The 14999-nt window shown below is 55.8% G+C and overlaps 6 protein-coding genes across 6 annotated transcripts; all 6 read right to left on the bottom strand.

Moving 5' to 3' along the window:
- Positions 1 to 1589: 1589 nt before the first annotated feature.
- On the bottom strand, positions 1590 to 2939 carry JKF63_06936 (uncharacterized protein; the record flags this gene model as incomplete). Its single annotated transcript, XM_067902883.1, has 1 exon — positions 1590 to 2939. The coding sequence occupies one exon, from the start codon at positions 2937 to 2939 to the stop codon at positions 1590 to 1592; it is 1350 nt and encodes a 449-aa protein (XP_067759242.1).
- An 882-nt stretch (positions 2940 to 3821) lies between these two features.
- JKF63_06935 (uncharacterized protein) lies at positions 3822 to 4754 on the bottom strand (the record flags this gene model as incomplete). The annotated part of the gene is made up of 1 exon (XM_067902882.1): positions 3822 to 4754. One exon carries the CDS (start codon positions 4752 to 4754, stop codon positions 3822 to 3824), a length of 933 nt encoding a protein of 310 aa, XP_067759241.1.
- A 630-nt stretch (positions 4755 to 5384) lies between these two features.
- JKF63_06934 (uncharacterized protein) lies at positions 5385 to 5843 on the bottom strand (the record flags this gene model as incomplete). Its single annotated transcript, XM_067902881.1, has 1 exon — positions 5385 to 5843. The coding sequence occupies one exon, from the start codon at positions 5841 to 5843 to the stop codon at positions 5385 to 5387; it is 459 nt and encodes a 152-aa protein (XP_067759240.1).
- A 1380-nt stretch (positions 5844 to 7223) lies between these two features.
- JKF63_06933 (uncharacterized protein) lies at positions 7224 to 7760 on the bottom strand (the record flags this gene model as incomplete). Its single annotated transcript, XM_067902880.1, has 1 exon — positions 7224 to 7760. The coding sequence occupies one exon, from the start codon at positions 7758 to 7760 to the stop codon at positions 7224 to 7226; it is 537 nt and encodes a 178-aa protein (XP_067759239.1).
- Positions 7761 to 8618: 858 nt separating this feature from the next.
- JKF63_06932 (uncharacterized protein) lies at positions 8619 to 9485 on the bottom strand (the record flags this gene model as incomplete). Its single annotated transcript, XM_067902879.1, has 1 exon — positions 8619 to 9485. The coding sequence occupies one exon, from the start codon at positions 9483 to 9485 to the stop codon at positions 8619 to 8621; it is 867 nt and encodes a 288-aa protein (XP_067759238.1).
- A 984-nt stretch (positions 9486 to 10469) lies between these two features.
- Positions 10470 to 12680, bottom strand: JKF63_06931 (uncharacterized protein; the record flags this gene model as incomplete). Its single annotated transcript, XM_067902878.1, has 1 exon — positions 10470 to 12680. The coding sequence occupies one exon, from the start codon at positions 12678 to 12680 to the stop codon at positions 10470 to 10472; it is 2211 nt and encodes a 736-aa protein (XP_067759237.1).
- Positions 12681 to 14999: the final 2319 nt, after the last annotated feature.

Below are 14999 nucleotides of genomic sequence, written 5' to 3'. Positions count from 1 at the left end.
TTTTGAGCTTTATAAATGTACACACGTGTGTAACCGTGCCGATGGAGTGGGTGGATCGATGAGCACGTTGAGGGGAGGGGGGAGGGGGAAGGGGGGAGGGGTGACTTGTGAGAAAAAAAAATCACGGGTTTGTGGATCCACGTGTGTGAGCGTTATTTCACGTTGCCTCTCTGCAGGTGATGTAGATATGAGCAGTGCTACAAGAAAGGCGGAGAAAAAGAATGAGGGGTGGTGACGAGAAGTGTCTTGGCCATTTTAGGATATCGGGGGGGGGGCGGGGGGAGGGGGGATCCACTCAGTATAATTAACGACACCAGTTGACTCGACCTACTCCCTCCTCCCCCCCATGGAATACCTTTCTCTCTCTCATCACTGTCTCCCTTGGCGCACCCGTGAGTCTCTTCTCTCTTTGACTCGAGCGCATTTTGCTGAGAATTGCCGTTAGGGTACGCTAACAATGTGGTGATGACGTGTGGGTGGTGCGTGTGTGTGTGTGTGGGTGTGCGAGTAATAAAAAAAAAGGGGAGGTTCTGTTGGGCTGGCAGTTGTTACACGGACGTGTACTCCCCCTCCCAAAACCAATAATGTGCACACGAAGGGTATTTGTGTAGGCGTGTGCGTGTGCTGTGGAGTTTGTTCGCGTTCGGGTCTTCTTCCTTTCCTTGGGATTTGTGCACAATGGGAGAACAGCTACGCGTAGTTATACTGGGGAATACGGCAGAAGTGATCAAACTAAGGGAAGAAAAAAACTAAATAAAAAAACGATATAAAATACACACGCACACACACGTACAGCTTTAGATTCGTTCGCTCACGCGCCGCCCGTGAGAGGGAGGGGAGGAAGGGGGGCGGGTGAACACAACATCTGTACAACAACCACGTCGACAACACATTCCTCTAATCAGTGAATGGGCGCAGGCGCGTTGGGCGGGCGGGCGCCCCCTCCCCCTCTCAACACCTACATACACACACACACACGCACACACAGACCGACACCGTATCGCGAGTGGAGGGTGTTACCATGTCAAACGAGCTGCATCAAGGAAAGGCAACAAAAGAAAAAGAAACGACGCCCAGGAAGGCACGATGTGATATATACGATTTCTCCCCTCCGCTATCATCATTCGTTCACACGCACAGACCCCCCCCCCCCCCCCCACACACACACACGGACATGGACGCCAGTGTTCTTCCGTTCGTTACACTCCTCCTCCAACCACCGTGTGTGTGTGTGTGTGTGTTGGGGGAGGGGGAGGGGCAAAACAGAAATCATCCACCGCACTTTAGCATCTTCTCTATATTGGCGCACCGCTACCCGACGCCCCTCTTTCCCCCCTTTCCTCCTCCCCCCTATTCTTGGGGGTGGGGGTGCAAAGGCATCAAGACCAACAGCAAATAAAAAGAGGAGGACGAGGAGGAGGACAGTGTGTGCCAGAGTGGCAGTGGGGACGGGGTGTGTGTATATAAAGCCAAACGTGTTAAAAAAAAATATATATATATATATATATGAATGGGTATCCCGGAGCAGCATCGCAGTGTGTGTGGGGTGGGAGGCTTTGCGTGTGTGCTGCACACATGTAGTTTTTGTCTCAGTGCCACTGATGTGGGTGTTCGACTACCCTCACAGTTCTCCAGACCTTCGGAGACAGGCGCAAGTGTGAATCAGATCCGCCGTTCCGATGCGGGGTTTGATGCTGCTTCTCCGGGGCCTTCCAGGCATCGAGGGATAGGCACTGGCGCGGTTTAGACATGTCGATGCGTGGAGTGTTGCTACGGCGCCCCGTGGGAGGGGACAAGGCGCGGTCGTCATCCGTGTTGCCTTTGGTGATCCCCTCCCCCGCACAGTGGCTCGCTCGAGGGCTCCCGCGCGACTTCGATTTGGGAGGAGGGGAGGAGCGCCTCTGCGGCGCGATCGCCGCGGCGTTCCGCACTCTAGAACTGTACCGACGCTGCACAATCATAGTGGAGTACGGATCCCGGCAACTGTAGCGAGCGTCTTTTTCTGCCATTGTGTCAAAGAGTGCGCGCAAGCGCTGCTTCTCCAGCTCTTGCCGACGCTGTGCCGCAGAGTTCATGCGCTCTTGGCGACTGCGGCCGCTCATCTCCACTCGCTCGTGTAGCTCCTCGTCCAGCCGCATTTGACGTTGGTGCGCATTTTTGGCACGCTCGAGTTCTCCCGTGACAATGGTGCGCTGGCGCGCGAGTGCGTACTGTTCCGCACGCTCTGCCGCTTCCTGTCGACGGTATGCGTTTTCAATCATCCGCTCCACCGCCAAGCGCTCACCTTCGGTCATGCCACTGTTGCGGCGGGTGACTGACGTATAGCAGCTATCCATGATGCCAACAACACCGTTCACAGAGCTGGCCCGGCGTGCCGAGAGGAGGCGCGCAGACATCACCACAGAGGAGCAGCGGCGGTACTGTTGCCTGTGTATACTCCCGATACCGCCGCCACTGATGCCGCTGAGCGAGCGCGGCGACGACGACGCCGCTCCGCGAGGAGTACAGGTGTAGTAGCTGTTGTGCCTCGCGTCGTTACTCCTTGCTGCGGCGTACGAGCCCGAGTTGTTGGTGCGTGGAATTGGAAGCGCTGGGACGTCGTCGAACGGCACTGGTGCGGAGGCAGCCGGGGCAGAGGCGACTCCATTGACCCCGAGATAATTTTCACTGTCCAGATAGTGATCCTCCGCCGTTTCGACCTGATCTAGTGGCGGCACTGTGCTTTCGCGCGCGAGGTACGATGCGCTTCCCGGGTCTCCGTACGGATCCACGGAGCTGGATGCCTCGCGCGATAGGTCGGTTCCATCTTCATATAAAAGGGTTTCGTGTTCAGCAGCAGCAGCGTCGACGGTTTCGTGTTGCTCCATCATGCCCTTCACCGGTTCGTGGTGCTCTTCGTTGCCCTCTGTCATATCAGCGCTTTGGCGAAAGAGAAGCATGTGTGGTCACAATGACGGGAGGACCCCAGAACAGAACGCTTGTGCAGTGGCCTGAAGGAGGGGGGGGGGAGGAGGGGGCTGAGTGCACTCTGGTACAGCAGCAAGAGTACTTGCGGTGGTTGTGTATGCATACGCAGAGAGAGAGAAAGGAAAGGGGGATGAGGGAAGAGGGATCGCTAGAGCATGCAGATATGAACATATTATGCACGTAAAAATAAGGAGAGTTGATGGTGAGGCATGCGCAAGTAATTCATGCATCTGCGAAATCACATGTCTGTCTGTCTATGTGCGTATGTATGTGTATGTGTGTGTGTGTGCTCAGAGGAAATACCCAGACTCGCTATATGCATCATCCTCGGCTGTTTGAAGACCCGAAAAAAAAAGGATAGCGCAAGCACACAGGGCTGGATGGGAAGAGAGGGGGGGGAGGGGGGGAGGAGGACTAGTATGTGCTCTCTGGTGAACATCCACAACCCACATTCATGAAGAGGGAGAGGTACACCGTTGCGTTCGCTCACTAGAACAAACCACTAAGCCCCTTCCCCCCTTCTCCACCCCCTCCTCCACCAGACACACACACACACACACACACACAATACACACACACTCGTCCGTATACACCAAAAAAAAAAGAAAGAGGCGCTCCCACCCTCCAAGAAGAAGAATCTTCCACCAACAGATCGGCGACAACTGTGCGCGTACCCCCCAGGATGGCACATCAGCCACAGTAAACACACACAGACACACACAGACTGACACACACAAACACACACACACGCGCAATGCCATCTTTCCATGGTCTCCCCCACAGTTTTCTTTTTGCCTTCTTACGACTACGCCCGGCCATGCGTCTTCTTAGTGGCGTTGTGACTTCTGTTTACCTCACACTTTTCGGGAGAAACCGGTGTTGTAGTGAAGGGCTTGTGTGAGGAAGCGGTGAAACATCAGCGACTCCGCCGCGTTGAACTCCACTGTCCACTCCACCGTCTCCTCTTGCACGTCCGCACCATCCACGGTCTGGATCTGCCCAGTGGTTGGCTTCATGGAGGTGCAATGAAGAGTGTAGTGATGTTTTCCCTTCGCCGCATTCGGCAGAAAAGAGGCGTTCGTAAAACGTGACTGGACCTCCAATTTGTTCATGCGCCCCTCCAACACTCCGAGAAACCGGGCCACGTACACCGGTGGCAGAGTCACGGTCACCACCTTCTCAGCGCGGTTTGGATTCGCTGCGCGAGTGCCATCCTCGCGAACTTCTGCAGTGGACGCACGCTGGCGGTGGTAGTCCAGCACAATGAAGCCGTCACGGTGCACCACACGGAGCAGGTGACCTGCCGAGGTGTTCTCGTCGTTCCAGTGCACAATGTCGAATGCCGGCGGCAGCGCGTCACGCCGTCCACGTTGACTCTGCACAGGGCTAGTCGTATTATTGTTGCGCTGCACGTTGGTGGCCGTCGGTGCTGCAGCATCCGAGGAGGCCCAGCGCATCTGCTGCAGAGGGGATGCCTGGCAGGTGAACGCACTTGCGTTTGCAGAGAGGCCGCCAGAGACGGCCAGAGCAGTCACGCCAGCGCGGCTACGCAGCGCGTACACAGTGGCGACACGACGAAGCATGACAAGTCGTGGATTGTGTGTGGTGAAGAGGGAGGTGGGGTGTGGAGGGGAGGAAAAAGGCGGGGCCGATCCGGTGTATCGGAACGCTCGTTGACGATACCTTTTTTTTTTTTTGGGGGGGGGGAGGGTGGTGCTACACGCGTGCAACGTAAAGCGAGACAATGCGGCTGTATACAACGAGCACGTGGGTGCAAATATATGCATATGTGGAGGGGAGAGGTAGTGGGAAGAGAGAGTACGAAGGGGGGGGGGGTCTCATGCAGTACATCTGTGTTTTTCTTTCATGGGGTGGGGGCGGTATCGAAGTACCAAAGGAGGACATCTGTGAAGACGCACAGAGCCACTGTTTTCTTCCAGCCCCCCCACCCCCTATTGCTGAGAACGTTGTTGTCATCCGAGTCAGTAGTGGGATCACACAATCCAGACACGGAGGGGAAGAAGGAGAGCACACTGACACACACACACACACACATATGCACAGAGGTGTGCACGGCGACAATACAACATTAGAGAGGGAGACATAGGGGGGGATGAGCTAAGCGGGAGAAAAAAAAGAAGTCACGCCAGCAGAGGGAGCGAGCCCTCCCCTTCCCTTCTCTTTACTAGGGAGACGAGGGCAGGGCAGCACTTGCAGCCATGAGTAGAGCGGCATCGGTGGTGGACGGTGAGGAATGTCCAAGATGCAGCGACAGCCTCCCTCAACCCCTCACTACTCCCCCCTCCTCCCTTCCCCACTCACTCGCTTCATCAGCTTCGCCTCGCTGACACGTGACCCAGCACTTATTATTAAGTTTTCTTTCCGAGCTGCTCTTGATTTGTGTCGCGTCCCCTGGCTTAGTGCTGGGACATGCCCATCGCATCCAACATCTTCTCGAACACCAGCGAAAAAGCTGCACCACCCACGATGCCGGCAGCCAAGCCGGGGTACTTGTATGAGCGCCATCCATATCCACCACCAATGATAGCACCGGCAATCGTTGGGTTCAGTTTGTCCTTGCGGCCTCGACGCTTCTCCAATGCCACCTCAATTCCACCAAACAGGAAGCCGAAGAAGGCGAAGCTGCCTGCGAGACGGTGAGCACTGCGCAGGCTATACCGAAAGAAGTCCGCCGTTCCCATAGCCTGCGTGGTCGTCTCAGCAGAGATCATAGAGCCAAAGAGCGAGAAGCCAAACCCCATGACGTAGCCACCAAATACGTTCAACATCGCCGTAGACATGGTGCTGTCTTTGGCCACCATCATCGCCCGCTGGAGGGGTTCAATCGGTTGCCTGGGGTCCAAAATAGAGGCCATCGTTGTTGTTTTTTTGCTCTCCTACTCGTTCGGCTGGTAATGCCCCACCTTTTTTTCTTCTAGTTTTTCTTTTGGTTGTGGGGGTGGATACGGTTCAATGTGTGTTTTGATGGATGTCGTGCTCATGTGCCCAACGCACGTTGACCCCCTCCCCCTCCCCCCACCGTGTGTCGTGACACGCGGCGATGTCAGAGGTGATGCGGTAGAAGAATGGAAGGGTGCAAAGGACATACACAGTGTGGACAGCGAGGGAGGTAGACGAGTGTGTGCGTGTGTAGGTGAGAATAACGCGCGGCACCGTGATGTACATCCGCCCTCACGAGACTTTTTTTTTCATTTGTTCCTCTTGTTCTCCTGTGTGGCTATGCTTCATTGAAACAGGTAGACAGGGGAGGGAGGGGGAGGGTGGAGAAACGGTGCGTCGCCTGCGAGAGGCAGGTGATAGCACTCCGGTCAATTCTATCACTCCATCCTGCACATCGCGTCTCCGAAACGGGCTCTCTCCTGTCACTTAGTGAGCATCCACAAATACACACGCAGTTGTGTGTCAGCCACCCTCTCTGGTGAGCATCAAGGCTGGTGGGGTTGTGGTTGGTCTTGCGCATTGATCGCCCCCTCCCCCCTCCCCCCATACTCTTGTTCTTTTCTTTGGGATCTCGCATCTTGCCATGTGTGGTATGCATGCAGCGGATGTGCCGAAGTCGTGTGCATACGTGTCGGTGTCTATCTCCATCCCCCCTTTCCACGCGCGCGCGTGTGTGTGTATGGTGCGCGCTAAGGTGAATAAGGGGGCGGAGAAGGGGGCCGGGGGGTTGCTGCGTCATTTTTTTTTCACCTGTTTCCCTTCATGATACGGGCTAATAGATCGATAAATGAATATATATATTATGTACATGTCAAACACCTGACCGAGGCTTCACAGCTGCCATCACACCTCTCTATTCTGCCAGCGCAGCCACACACACCACCACCACCTCTTCCCAGCATTGAGGCATAAAGAACGCTACGGCACTGAAGAACATCTCCCTCTTTTTTTAAAATATCCCCTATGCCTTTGCAGCGATGAATTCTTTGCTCATCTACACCCCCCCCCCCCACACACACACAGACAGACACAGACATACACACCATGCGTGTCTGTGTGTGCAGTGAGCGCCGTCGACCCATTCTCGCGTGATCACCAGACCGCTATACAGACATGACGCATGCCAGGAGAGAGCGCGCAGGGCATGGACTGGTTCCCAGGCGCCTCTTTCGTAGGGGTGAATGAGAATTATGTCGGCCTTCTCCCACGGGAGGAGGGAGGGAGGGAGGGGGGGGGTGACGAGACCAATTCACTCTCCCCTCGTTAACCACATGACGGCGCAGCACCGGTCAGCTCTACATGACAATCTCCGGCTTGCTTTGAAGCACCGCGATCCGCTGCTGGGATTCCTCCCCCCACGCCTCGATGCTGTGGACCGCGACGAACTCGCTGTATCCGGAGAGGATTGTGAGTCGAATGAAGCGGATGTCGCGCCCCGCACCTTCGGGGTCCAAGTCGAACGTCTCGGTTTGCGCTCCACAAACCACATCAGCCGCTGCTGTCGCTGAGGTTGCACTGGGGGCACTGCTACTGCTGCTCACAAGGGCACCGCGAGCAAGGGTACGCTCTGCCATGACTTCAAACTCTACTGGCGTTTCCCTGCAACACTTTTCAATCAGAATGTCCTTTGCGTCATTAAGGGTCACAGAGAGCCTCGCGATCTTTGCCGATGAGGCATGTGTTTGCACCACCACCTCCTGAGGAAATCCCCCCGTGGTGAGCACAAACGACGCGGGGTTCTTTGGGTCCGTGATGGCAGTGCCTGGAAGGTTATCGTCGTGGAAGGAAATAAAGCACACATCAAAGCCCACGCGCGGGTGGCTGACTACCATTTTTGTTTTTTAAATTTTTTTAAATTTTATTTCGCGTATTTGTGGCGAGTCGGATCGTGTTGTGTCTGTCTGTCTGTCTGTCTAGGTATGTGCGTGCGCGTGCTGTTTCTCGTAGTGTGTGTGTGTGTGTGTGTGTGTGTGTGTTATATAAAAAAATACGGGAGGGAGGAAGGGAGAGGAAGGGGGGTAGGGGGGCATGAGAATAAGGTTGCAGTTGGCAGTTGTGTCCAGGCCGCCACCGGTGCAGAGGTTGTTGTGCCGACAAGTACCATCAGGCATCAGCATGGACGGAGTCAGGGGTGTCCTGTTACAACGCGCTTGGGGCATTTTCTTCCTCCTCCTCCTCTACCCCATCAACACACACCACCCAGTCGCCACTGCGCATACACGTACGCATATGCCCATGTAGACTTGGCTCCCCTTCTCCTCCCTTCATTTATTTCTCAGACGGCAGTAACCACCACCACCACCACCATCACCACAGCAAAAAAAAAACGTTTTTTTTATTGCTGTTTTATTTCACACTTGAATACGTATTGTGTGTGTGTCCTTTTATACGTATATATACGTTATATATATATATATGTACTGCCTTCCTTCCATTTCGCGGTGTGTGTGTGTGTGTGTGTGTGTGTGGATGGAAGGGGGTGATGCGAGGCAAACACACACACACACACAGAGATGGAGGAGGGGCCCTCCTTACGAGGCATTGAACTGGAAACAGCAGCAGCATCTCTGAGTGTCTTACAGCGCCGATCCCACTCGACTGTTCACGCTTACTCCAACACACCCTCTTTCCCCCGACCAAGCTTCGACAACATCGAATGACTCAAACACGCATGTGTTTCCGTGGTAAGCTCATACATCATCTCGTCCACGTTTGCGTCCTCTGCGCCCACCACCACCGCCACTACCACCACCGGTCTTGCGCCTCGGCCCTAGTTCCCAGTCGCGTGAGTACCGCAACACTTCATGGTCTGGTCGGTTCACGTTGCCATTCTCGTTGACATCCCATTGGCTCCGGCTATTCTTTCGGCGCTCTCGAACCTCAGAAATACGGGCGTCGTGCGCTACTTCACGCTGTACGTTGCGAATTGTCTTGTTGAATATTTGGAGAGTGCCACTGTTCATGTCATACGTGCCGGACTGCTTCAACGGCGTCGGGTCACCAACACGTCTGAGCAAGTGCGCGCGACGGAGCTGCCGGCGCTGGAACATCTGAACACGCTTGTCCTTGGCGGCGTGCAGTGCACTACCTTGGCTGTAATCCACAGCCTCACCGTGCGTCAGTCGCTCCCACGCGCCGCGTTCCCGCAGCTCCTTCTTCTGCTGGGACACCTGTGCGAGTCGCTCTGCATACGGCACAGCGGTTTGATTTGCACATAGGACGGCGTCCTGTCCCCGCACGCGCACGTTCGTGGGCCGCTTACCACCGATACGCTCGAATTTTTTCCAGTTTTCTTCGATGCGCTCCTCCATCGTCATGTTGTCCGAGTGCAGAGCCGCCGTGCGGGCGTAGATGTCCTGCAGGTCTTCGTTGATGCGCTGATGATGCACGAGCAAGTCCCGGTGATCGGCCCGCTTCTTCTGGGCGTTCTGCATGTACGTCGAGGCATGTTTTTCATTTTCTTGGTAGTGGATGCCGCGGTGCAGCGAGCGCGGGCCTTCGATTTTGTTGCGCTCTGTGACGAGCTGCCGTGTTGCGCGGCTATGAAGCGGTGGCATTCCCCTTTTTATGTTTACGATTACTTGTCGTCTGTGCGTGTTGTGTGAAGCAGTCGAGGCATGCACACTCACAGTCACAGACAGACGGACAGGAGCACCCGAAGGGGTTGGTGTTCACAGAGAGGGGGAAGGAGGGCGAAACGGCACTTCCCCAGTTGAGGTTAAAGTGTGTATATAAGCCGCGGCAGGGGCGGCGTTGACCACCCTTTGAACAGGCAATTTGGAGGGGTGGGTGCAGCAGAGCCGTCCCGTTCGTGGGCGACAGTGCGCACATCCGACGTCACCGGAGGTGTGTGTGTGTGTGTGTGTGTAGAGCAGGGGACAGAGTTGGGGAGAGTGAGGAGTGATGATGGTAGGGGAGTTGGACATGCCGAGACCGCCGCTGCGCGCACATGCCACCAGCGCATGACGGACACAAGCAATCCAACAAACAATCAAAACAAAAAGGAAACATAACAGAGTCGTTGCACATATGTGAAACTCGGCATCTTTGATGGGTTCCTCCTCACCTCTCTGACCTCTTCTCCCCTCTTTTCGCTATTGCGACAGACCGGAGGAGAACCCCCACAGTGTGCGTGTGAAGGGGGGGGGGTAGGGCAGGGCAGGGCAAGGCATGGCGGGAGAGCGAGAGAAGACGGGGCGAAAGGGCGCGGCCTCCTGTCGTTTGACTGTTACTTTTCTCGTTTCACATAGTATATATATATATATATAATGTATATAATGTATATATATGTATGCACATGATGTTTTATTACCGTGTTTTTCTTTTGGTTGGGGTGGGGGTGGGGAGGAGGAGGAGGATATATACGTTAGTGTAACAGGATGTGGTAGACGGAACGAAGAGGGGCACGATCGCATCTCTGTGGCTGTGTGTGTGTGTGTGTGTCAGCTCCGCCGTCCACAGGGGCCGTAAAAGACGTCTTCTTCCACTGCAGGACACACACACACACACACACATTACCCAAGCAGGGGCGGAGGGGTCTCTCACAGATCGTGCTCAAGTTGAATGCGGAACACCCCACCGGCCTGCGCAGCCGCCTCAGACGTACGCCGCATCGCCTCTTCGATCTTCTTCAGCGCCGTCTCCAGTTGGGCACTGTCCGCGCTCGTCTTGTTGAGGAGGACCCGCTGCTGATTGAGCAGGTTTAGCAGGTGGCGGTGAAACTCATGACGCTTGCGCTCTGCAACGACTTTTTCATGTGACTCGTTGATGCCAATCCAGGTGACGACACAGTACGTGCCGAATCCCAGAAGAAGAAGCGCGATCAGTGGGACCCACAACGCATTGATGTAGGCACGCCAGTAGGAGGGCACTCGATGCGCCTCTTCATACCCGATGTGACCCTTGACGTACCGGAACAGCTTCGGATCCTCGCAGAGGCTCATCATCTCCCCGGCCGTCCCAGTGGCCACATAACCGTCCACATTCTGCATCACTGCCGAGTACAGCTGCTCGTCTCGCTGGGCAGCACTCATGGCTGGGTACGCCGACTCGATATCCATTTGACATGGCCCAACACTGCCGCTGTTTGGCGGGACCCCCGACTGTGTGTTGGCCTTATCATGACCGTTTCGGTCCACCTTGCCGCGTCTGATCTTCTCCAGCAGTCTCACGTTCTCGATGAGGTTTGCAGCGGCCTCGATTCGCGACATTGTGCGCCACAGCCGGTCGTCTGCCGCGTCCAGCTTGTTTGTGTCTTCCTGTTTTGTTGGGCATGACTTGTGGAGCGCCTCGAAGGCGGCTTTGACTGCACTGCTCCGACGAGGATTAGGGGACACTGTTGAGGGCGGTGGTGCAGTGGCTCTCTCTCTGTTTTTGATGACTCCCTTCGCGGCAGTACGCTGCTGCTGCTGCTGCCTTTGGCGGGCTTGCCTAGTGGCCTCGGTCCTTTTCTCTGCTGTTGCCCTCCATTCCTGCACGTACAGCATGGTCTCCGCGGTGTACACGTCGCGCATCAGACTCGCCCACGTCGGATCGTACGTGAGCTTTTGCTTTACATGAAGGTAGCACAGGGTGCTGTGGTACACGTTGTCATGAACAAGTCGCAGCATTACTTTTCTGGCGGCCGCTTCGTCACAGTTTGTGTACTCTAGACCCTCTTGGTGGAGATTGCGCACCTCCTGCGCCAGTGACAGCTGCTCGGCGTAGCGGAAGGCGTTGTCGGCAATGCGGTCAGACGAGGGCTGTGTTTTGTACAACACGTAGCGGTAGTAGTACTCCCACCACAGGTCCATCACCGTCACCACGTGACCGTCCTGAGCGGGAACGTGAGGCGGCCGTAGACACTGCCAGAGTTTTTCTTCAACGGCAGCCGGCTGGATGCCACGGCCAGGGAAGGTTGGGCCAAACCGCCTCACACGCCGCGAGGGTGCTGCCGCTGGACAATGGGCAGTGGCGTCATCACCGTCGTCTTTCACCACCTCAACGCGTGGCGCCGGCGCCTCCACAGTTTCGGCTTTCCAGTGGACCACCACGTGCGGTGCAACGGGCACTTGAGGCTCCGTCGCCGTAGACCCCGAGTCGGATCTCAGCAGGAGAGATGAAAGAGAGTGGAGGAGGAGCGCGCGGCTCAGTTCGCCTCCCGGCACCTCCCACTCCTCCTCCTCGCCCACCAGAGAGGAGGCGTCACGTGTCAGCAAGAAGGGGTTCACAAACGGACAGCAGTGCGCGAATTCCAGGCATAGGAGAAGCAGCGGCGTGCGAGACTGGCCTTCGCCCAACGCCTCGTCCCACGTATCCTGTTCCCAGACGATTTGACTCATCCCGTCATTGCCATCAGGCGCAGGAATGAGGGAGAGGTGCACGGCGAGGTAACACTTCTCGGCGTCGGCGCCGTCGGCAAACACGACGCTGCCCATGCCACGTGCCTCGTCGTAGAAGAGCGCCTCCACCGCCCCATACCGTTCGAAGAAGCCACGAACAGACGATTCTGGGTAGGCGACTGCTGGCGTCGGTGTCGTGGGCGGCATTGTGGCGCGCGGTGGTGAGTGACGACAGGGCCATGCGCAGTGGAACCCTGCAAAGAAGACTTCCTTGCACGCTACTGACCTCCCTCCACCCCGTTGTTGTACCGAGCAGACGCGGCTGTTGCCGCTTGCAACATATTTGGCCGCCGTGGGCGCTGCTCGCTGAGACGCGGGTCGTCGGAGAAACCCCGCCGCGGACAGATCCGCAGACGCCGGAGATGTTGTCATCTGCTCGATAAATGGAAGAACCCCGCGGACGAGCACACACACAAAAAGAAGGGAAAGTGGGGGCGGGAGACACAGAGAAGGATGAACTGACGGGGCGACGAACGTCGATTTGTGCATTGAGGGTGAAAGGGTGATGTGGGAGGATACATGTCGTACGCGACCTCTGCTGTGGTAATCACACAGATCCCTCCTTTATTTACTTCTCCGCATTCCCTCTCCTCTCCTCCCTCCCTTTTTTTCCAAGGTGCCAGCCAATCCTCCAAGAACAACACGGCAAACAGCACTCAAGAGTACGGACAGCATGGTGCTCTCTCCTCCGCGTTGACCTCAACGCCCCCCCCTTCCCCCTCTTCGCACCGCTCCTTCTCCCGATGTTGCACCAGGACATTCGTTTTTGTGTCTTCCTAAATAGAAAGAAAGGTAAACAAGGGCAGAGATACCGAGGGAAGCAGAGAAGACGGGAATTTTTTTTTTTTTTGGGGGGGGAGGATGGGGATGAGCAGATAGGGACGAGGGAGGCTATTAAAAACCCTCACGTGGACGAATGCATGCATGCGTAGTGATAGCATGTGGAGTGGCACGCCCCCCCCCTTCCTCGCCCTTTTCCTCCGTATTTGCTGCCCATTATCGTGCAACGGCGCCTTCCACACCGAGCCGCGAGCGATCACCTGCTACTCCGTGCGTCATCCGGCATTGCGGCAGCCGTGTACGCGTGAAGGTCGATTTTCTATCACTTGGCCATCCAGTCGAAGAGCCTGCCCAGAGATGACGATGCAGTGCCACCTCTGCTCGGTCAAGGTACTCCCCTACTCCCCCACAGCATTCAGTAGCCCCACAAGAACTGCGTGTCCAGATGAGCGCACGGTGACTTCGGGGGAGGGGGTGGGGGTGGGGGGGAGGGCCAACGGTGCAATATGCCGCTCTCGCCATCACCGGGAGCATTTCTCAGTGTGCGATGATAATGCCGTTAGTTCACGTGATTGTGGGGCTTTTTTTAAGTGTGTGATCCGCTCTCTCCCTCTCTCGTGCCACAACGCTGAAGCTCCCAGATATCGTGTGCGAGTGAGGGAGGGAGAGAGCGAGAGAGCGAGACAGGTACCCCGAAACGTGCTGCACATAACACACACTAGGCTATCAATATATATATATATATATATATGAGCTTATTATGAACAAGCTCTTCACAAGATGTAGCCCCCTTCCTCCTCCCCCCCCCTTCACACACACAAAAAAAACAAATGGGGCGCCCGCAGCCGAGAAGCCTGTAGAATCCCCACACACAGAGGCACGGAAGACTCGCAGGCCAACATCAGCCATCGCAGGAGGCGCAATAGCGGATCTACAAACCCCCTTCCTGTCACTGCAGGTGGTGGTGGTGGTGGGGGGGGGGGAGCGATGTCTGTGTATTAGATAAACAGGAAGCACCGCTAAAATGACGGAAGGGAATAGTTAGATCAACGTATACACACACAACCCATCGTGTTGCATGTGCGTATGATCAGAAAATACTCAGAGCCCGCTATGTCTGGGAATAATGTGCGCGAGGGGGGGGGTCGGGAAGGACGGGATGGAGGGAAAGTAGTCGTAGACGCATGGAGGAGTAACACTGTCACAACGCCACATACATACACACACACACACACACACATGCAGAACTAAAGCATCGTGCGTGATCTGCCCCATGGAAACTGCTGATATACACAAATCCACGAAGGTGCAGTGTCTGTTTCGTGGCCGTGATGGCCACCCGCGGGTGAGGGGAGAGCCGCCAACGATATCGCCACCGCCTCAACGGCGGAGGGGAATCGATGGAAAAAAAAGTTGACAGCCCCCGTCATGGAATGTACGGTGAGTGTGTGTGCGTGTGTCTTTGGTAGAGGAAAAGACAAAAAAAAGTGCGCGTAACTGGTGTAAAAAAAAAAAGAGAGAGAAAGGTATACAAAAAATGAAGTGCTCCACACAGAGGCAGAGAAGGATTGGCGGGGGGGGGGGGGGAAGGAGAGAACGGGGGAGAGAAGAACGGGGGAGAGAGGAAAAAGGTGTAAACAAGAACAAAAAAATGAATTGGGGGAAGGGGAGGGGGGGGAGGGGTGGGTGGGTGAATCACAACACCGCACCAATGTGGTACGCACCGCAGCAGGGAGACACACCAACCGCTAAAAGTCTACCATATTTGATGGTGAGTCATCGCAGGAAGACATCAGCAGCAAATCGTTCAAGCGCACCACACACACACACACACACACACACACACAAACACCAGCTAAAAAAAAGCATACAAAAACCGCAACGCCCCCGGCCCCCGATCCCCGCCCCCAA

Source organism: Porcisia hertigi, chromosome 9 (assembly GCF_017918235.1).
Source record: "Porcisia hertigi strain C119 chromosome 9, whole genome shotgun sequence".
In the NCBI taxonomy this organism is placed as follows: Eukaryota; Euglenozoa; class Kinetoplastea; order Trypanosomatida; family Trypanosomatidae; genus Porcisia; species Porcisia hertigi.
This window is presented reverse-complemented; position numbering and strand designations above follow the sequence as displayed.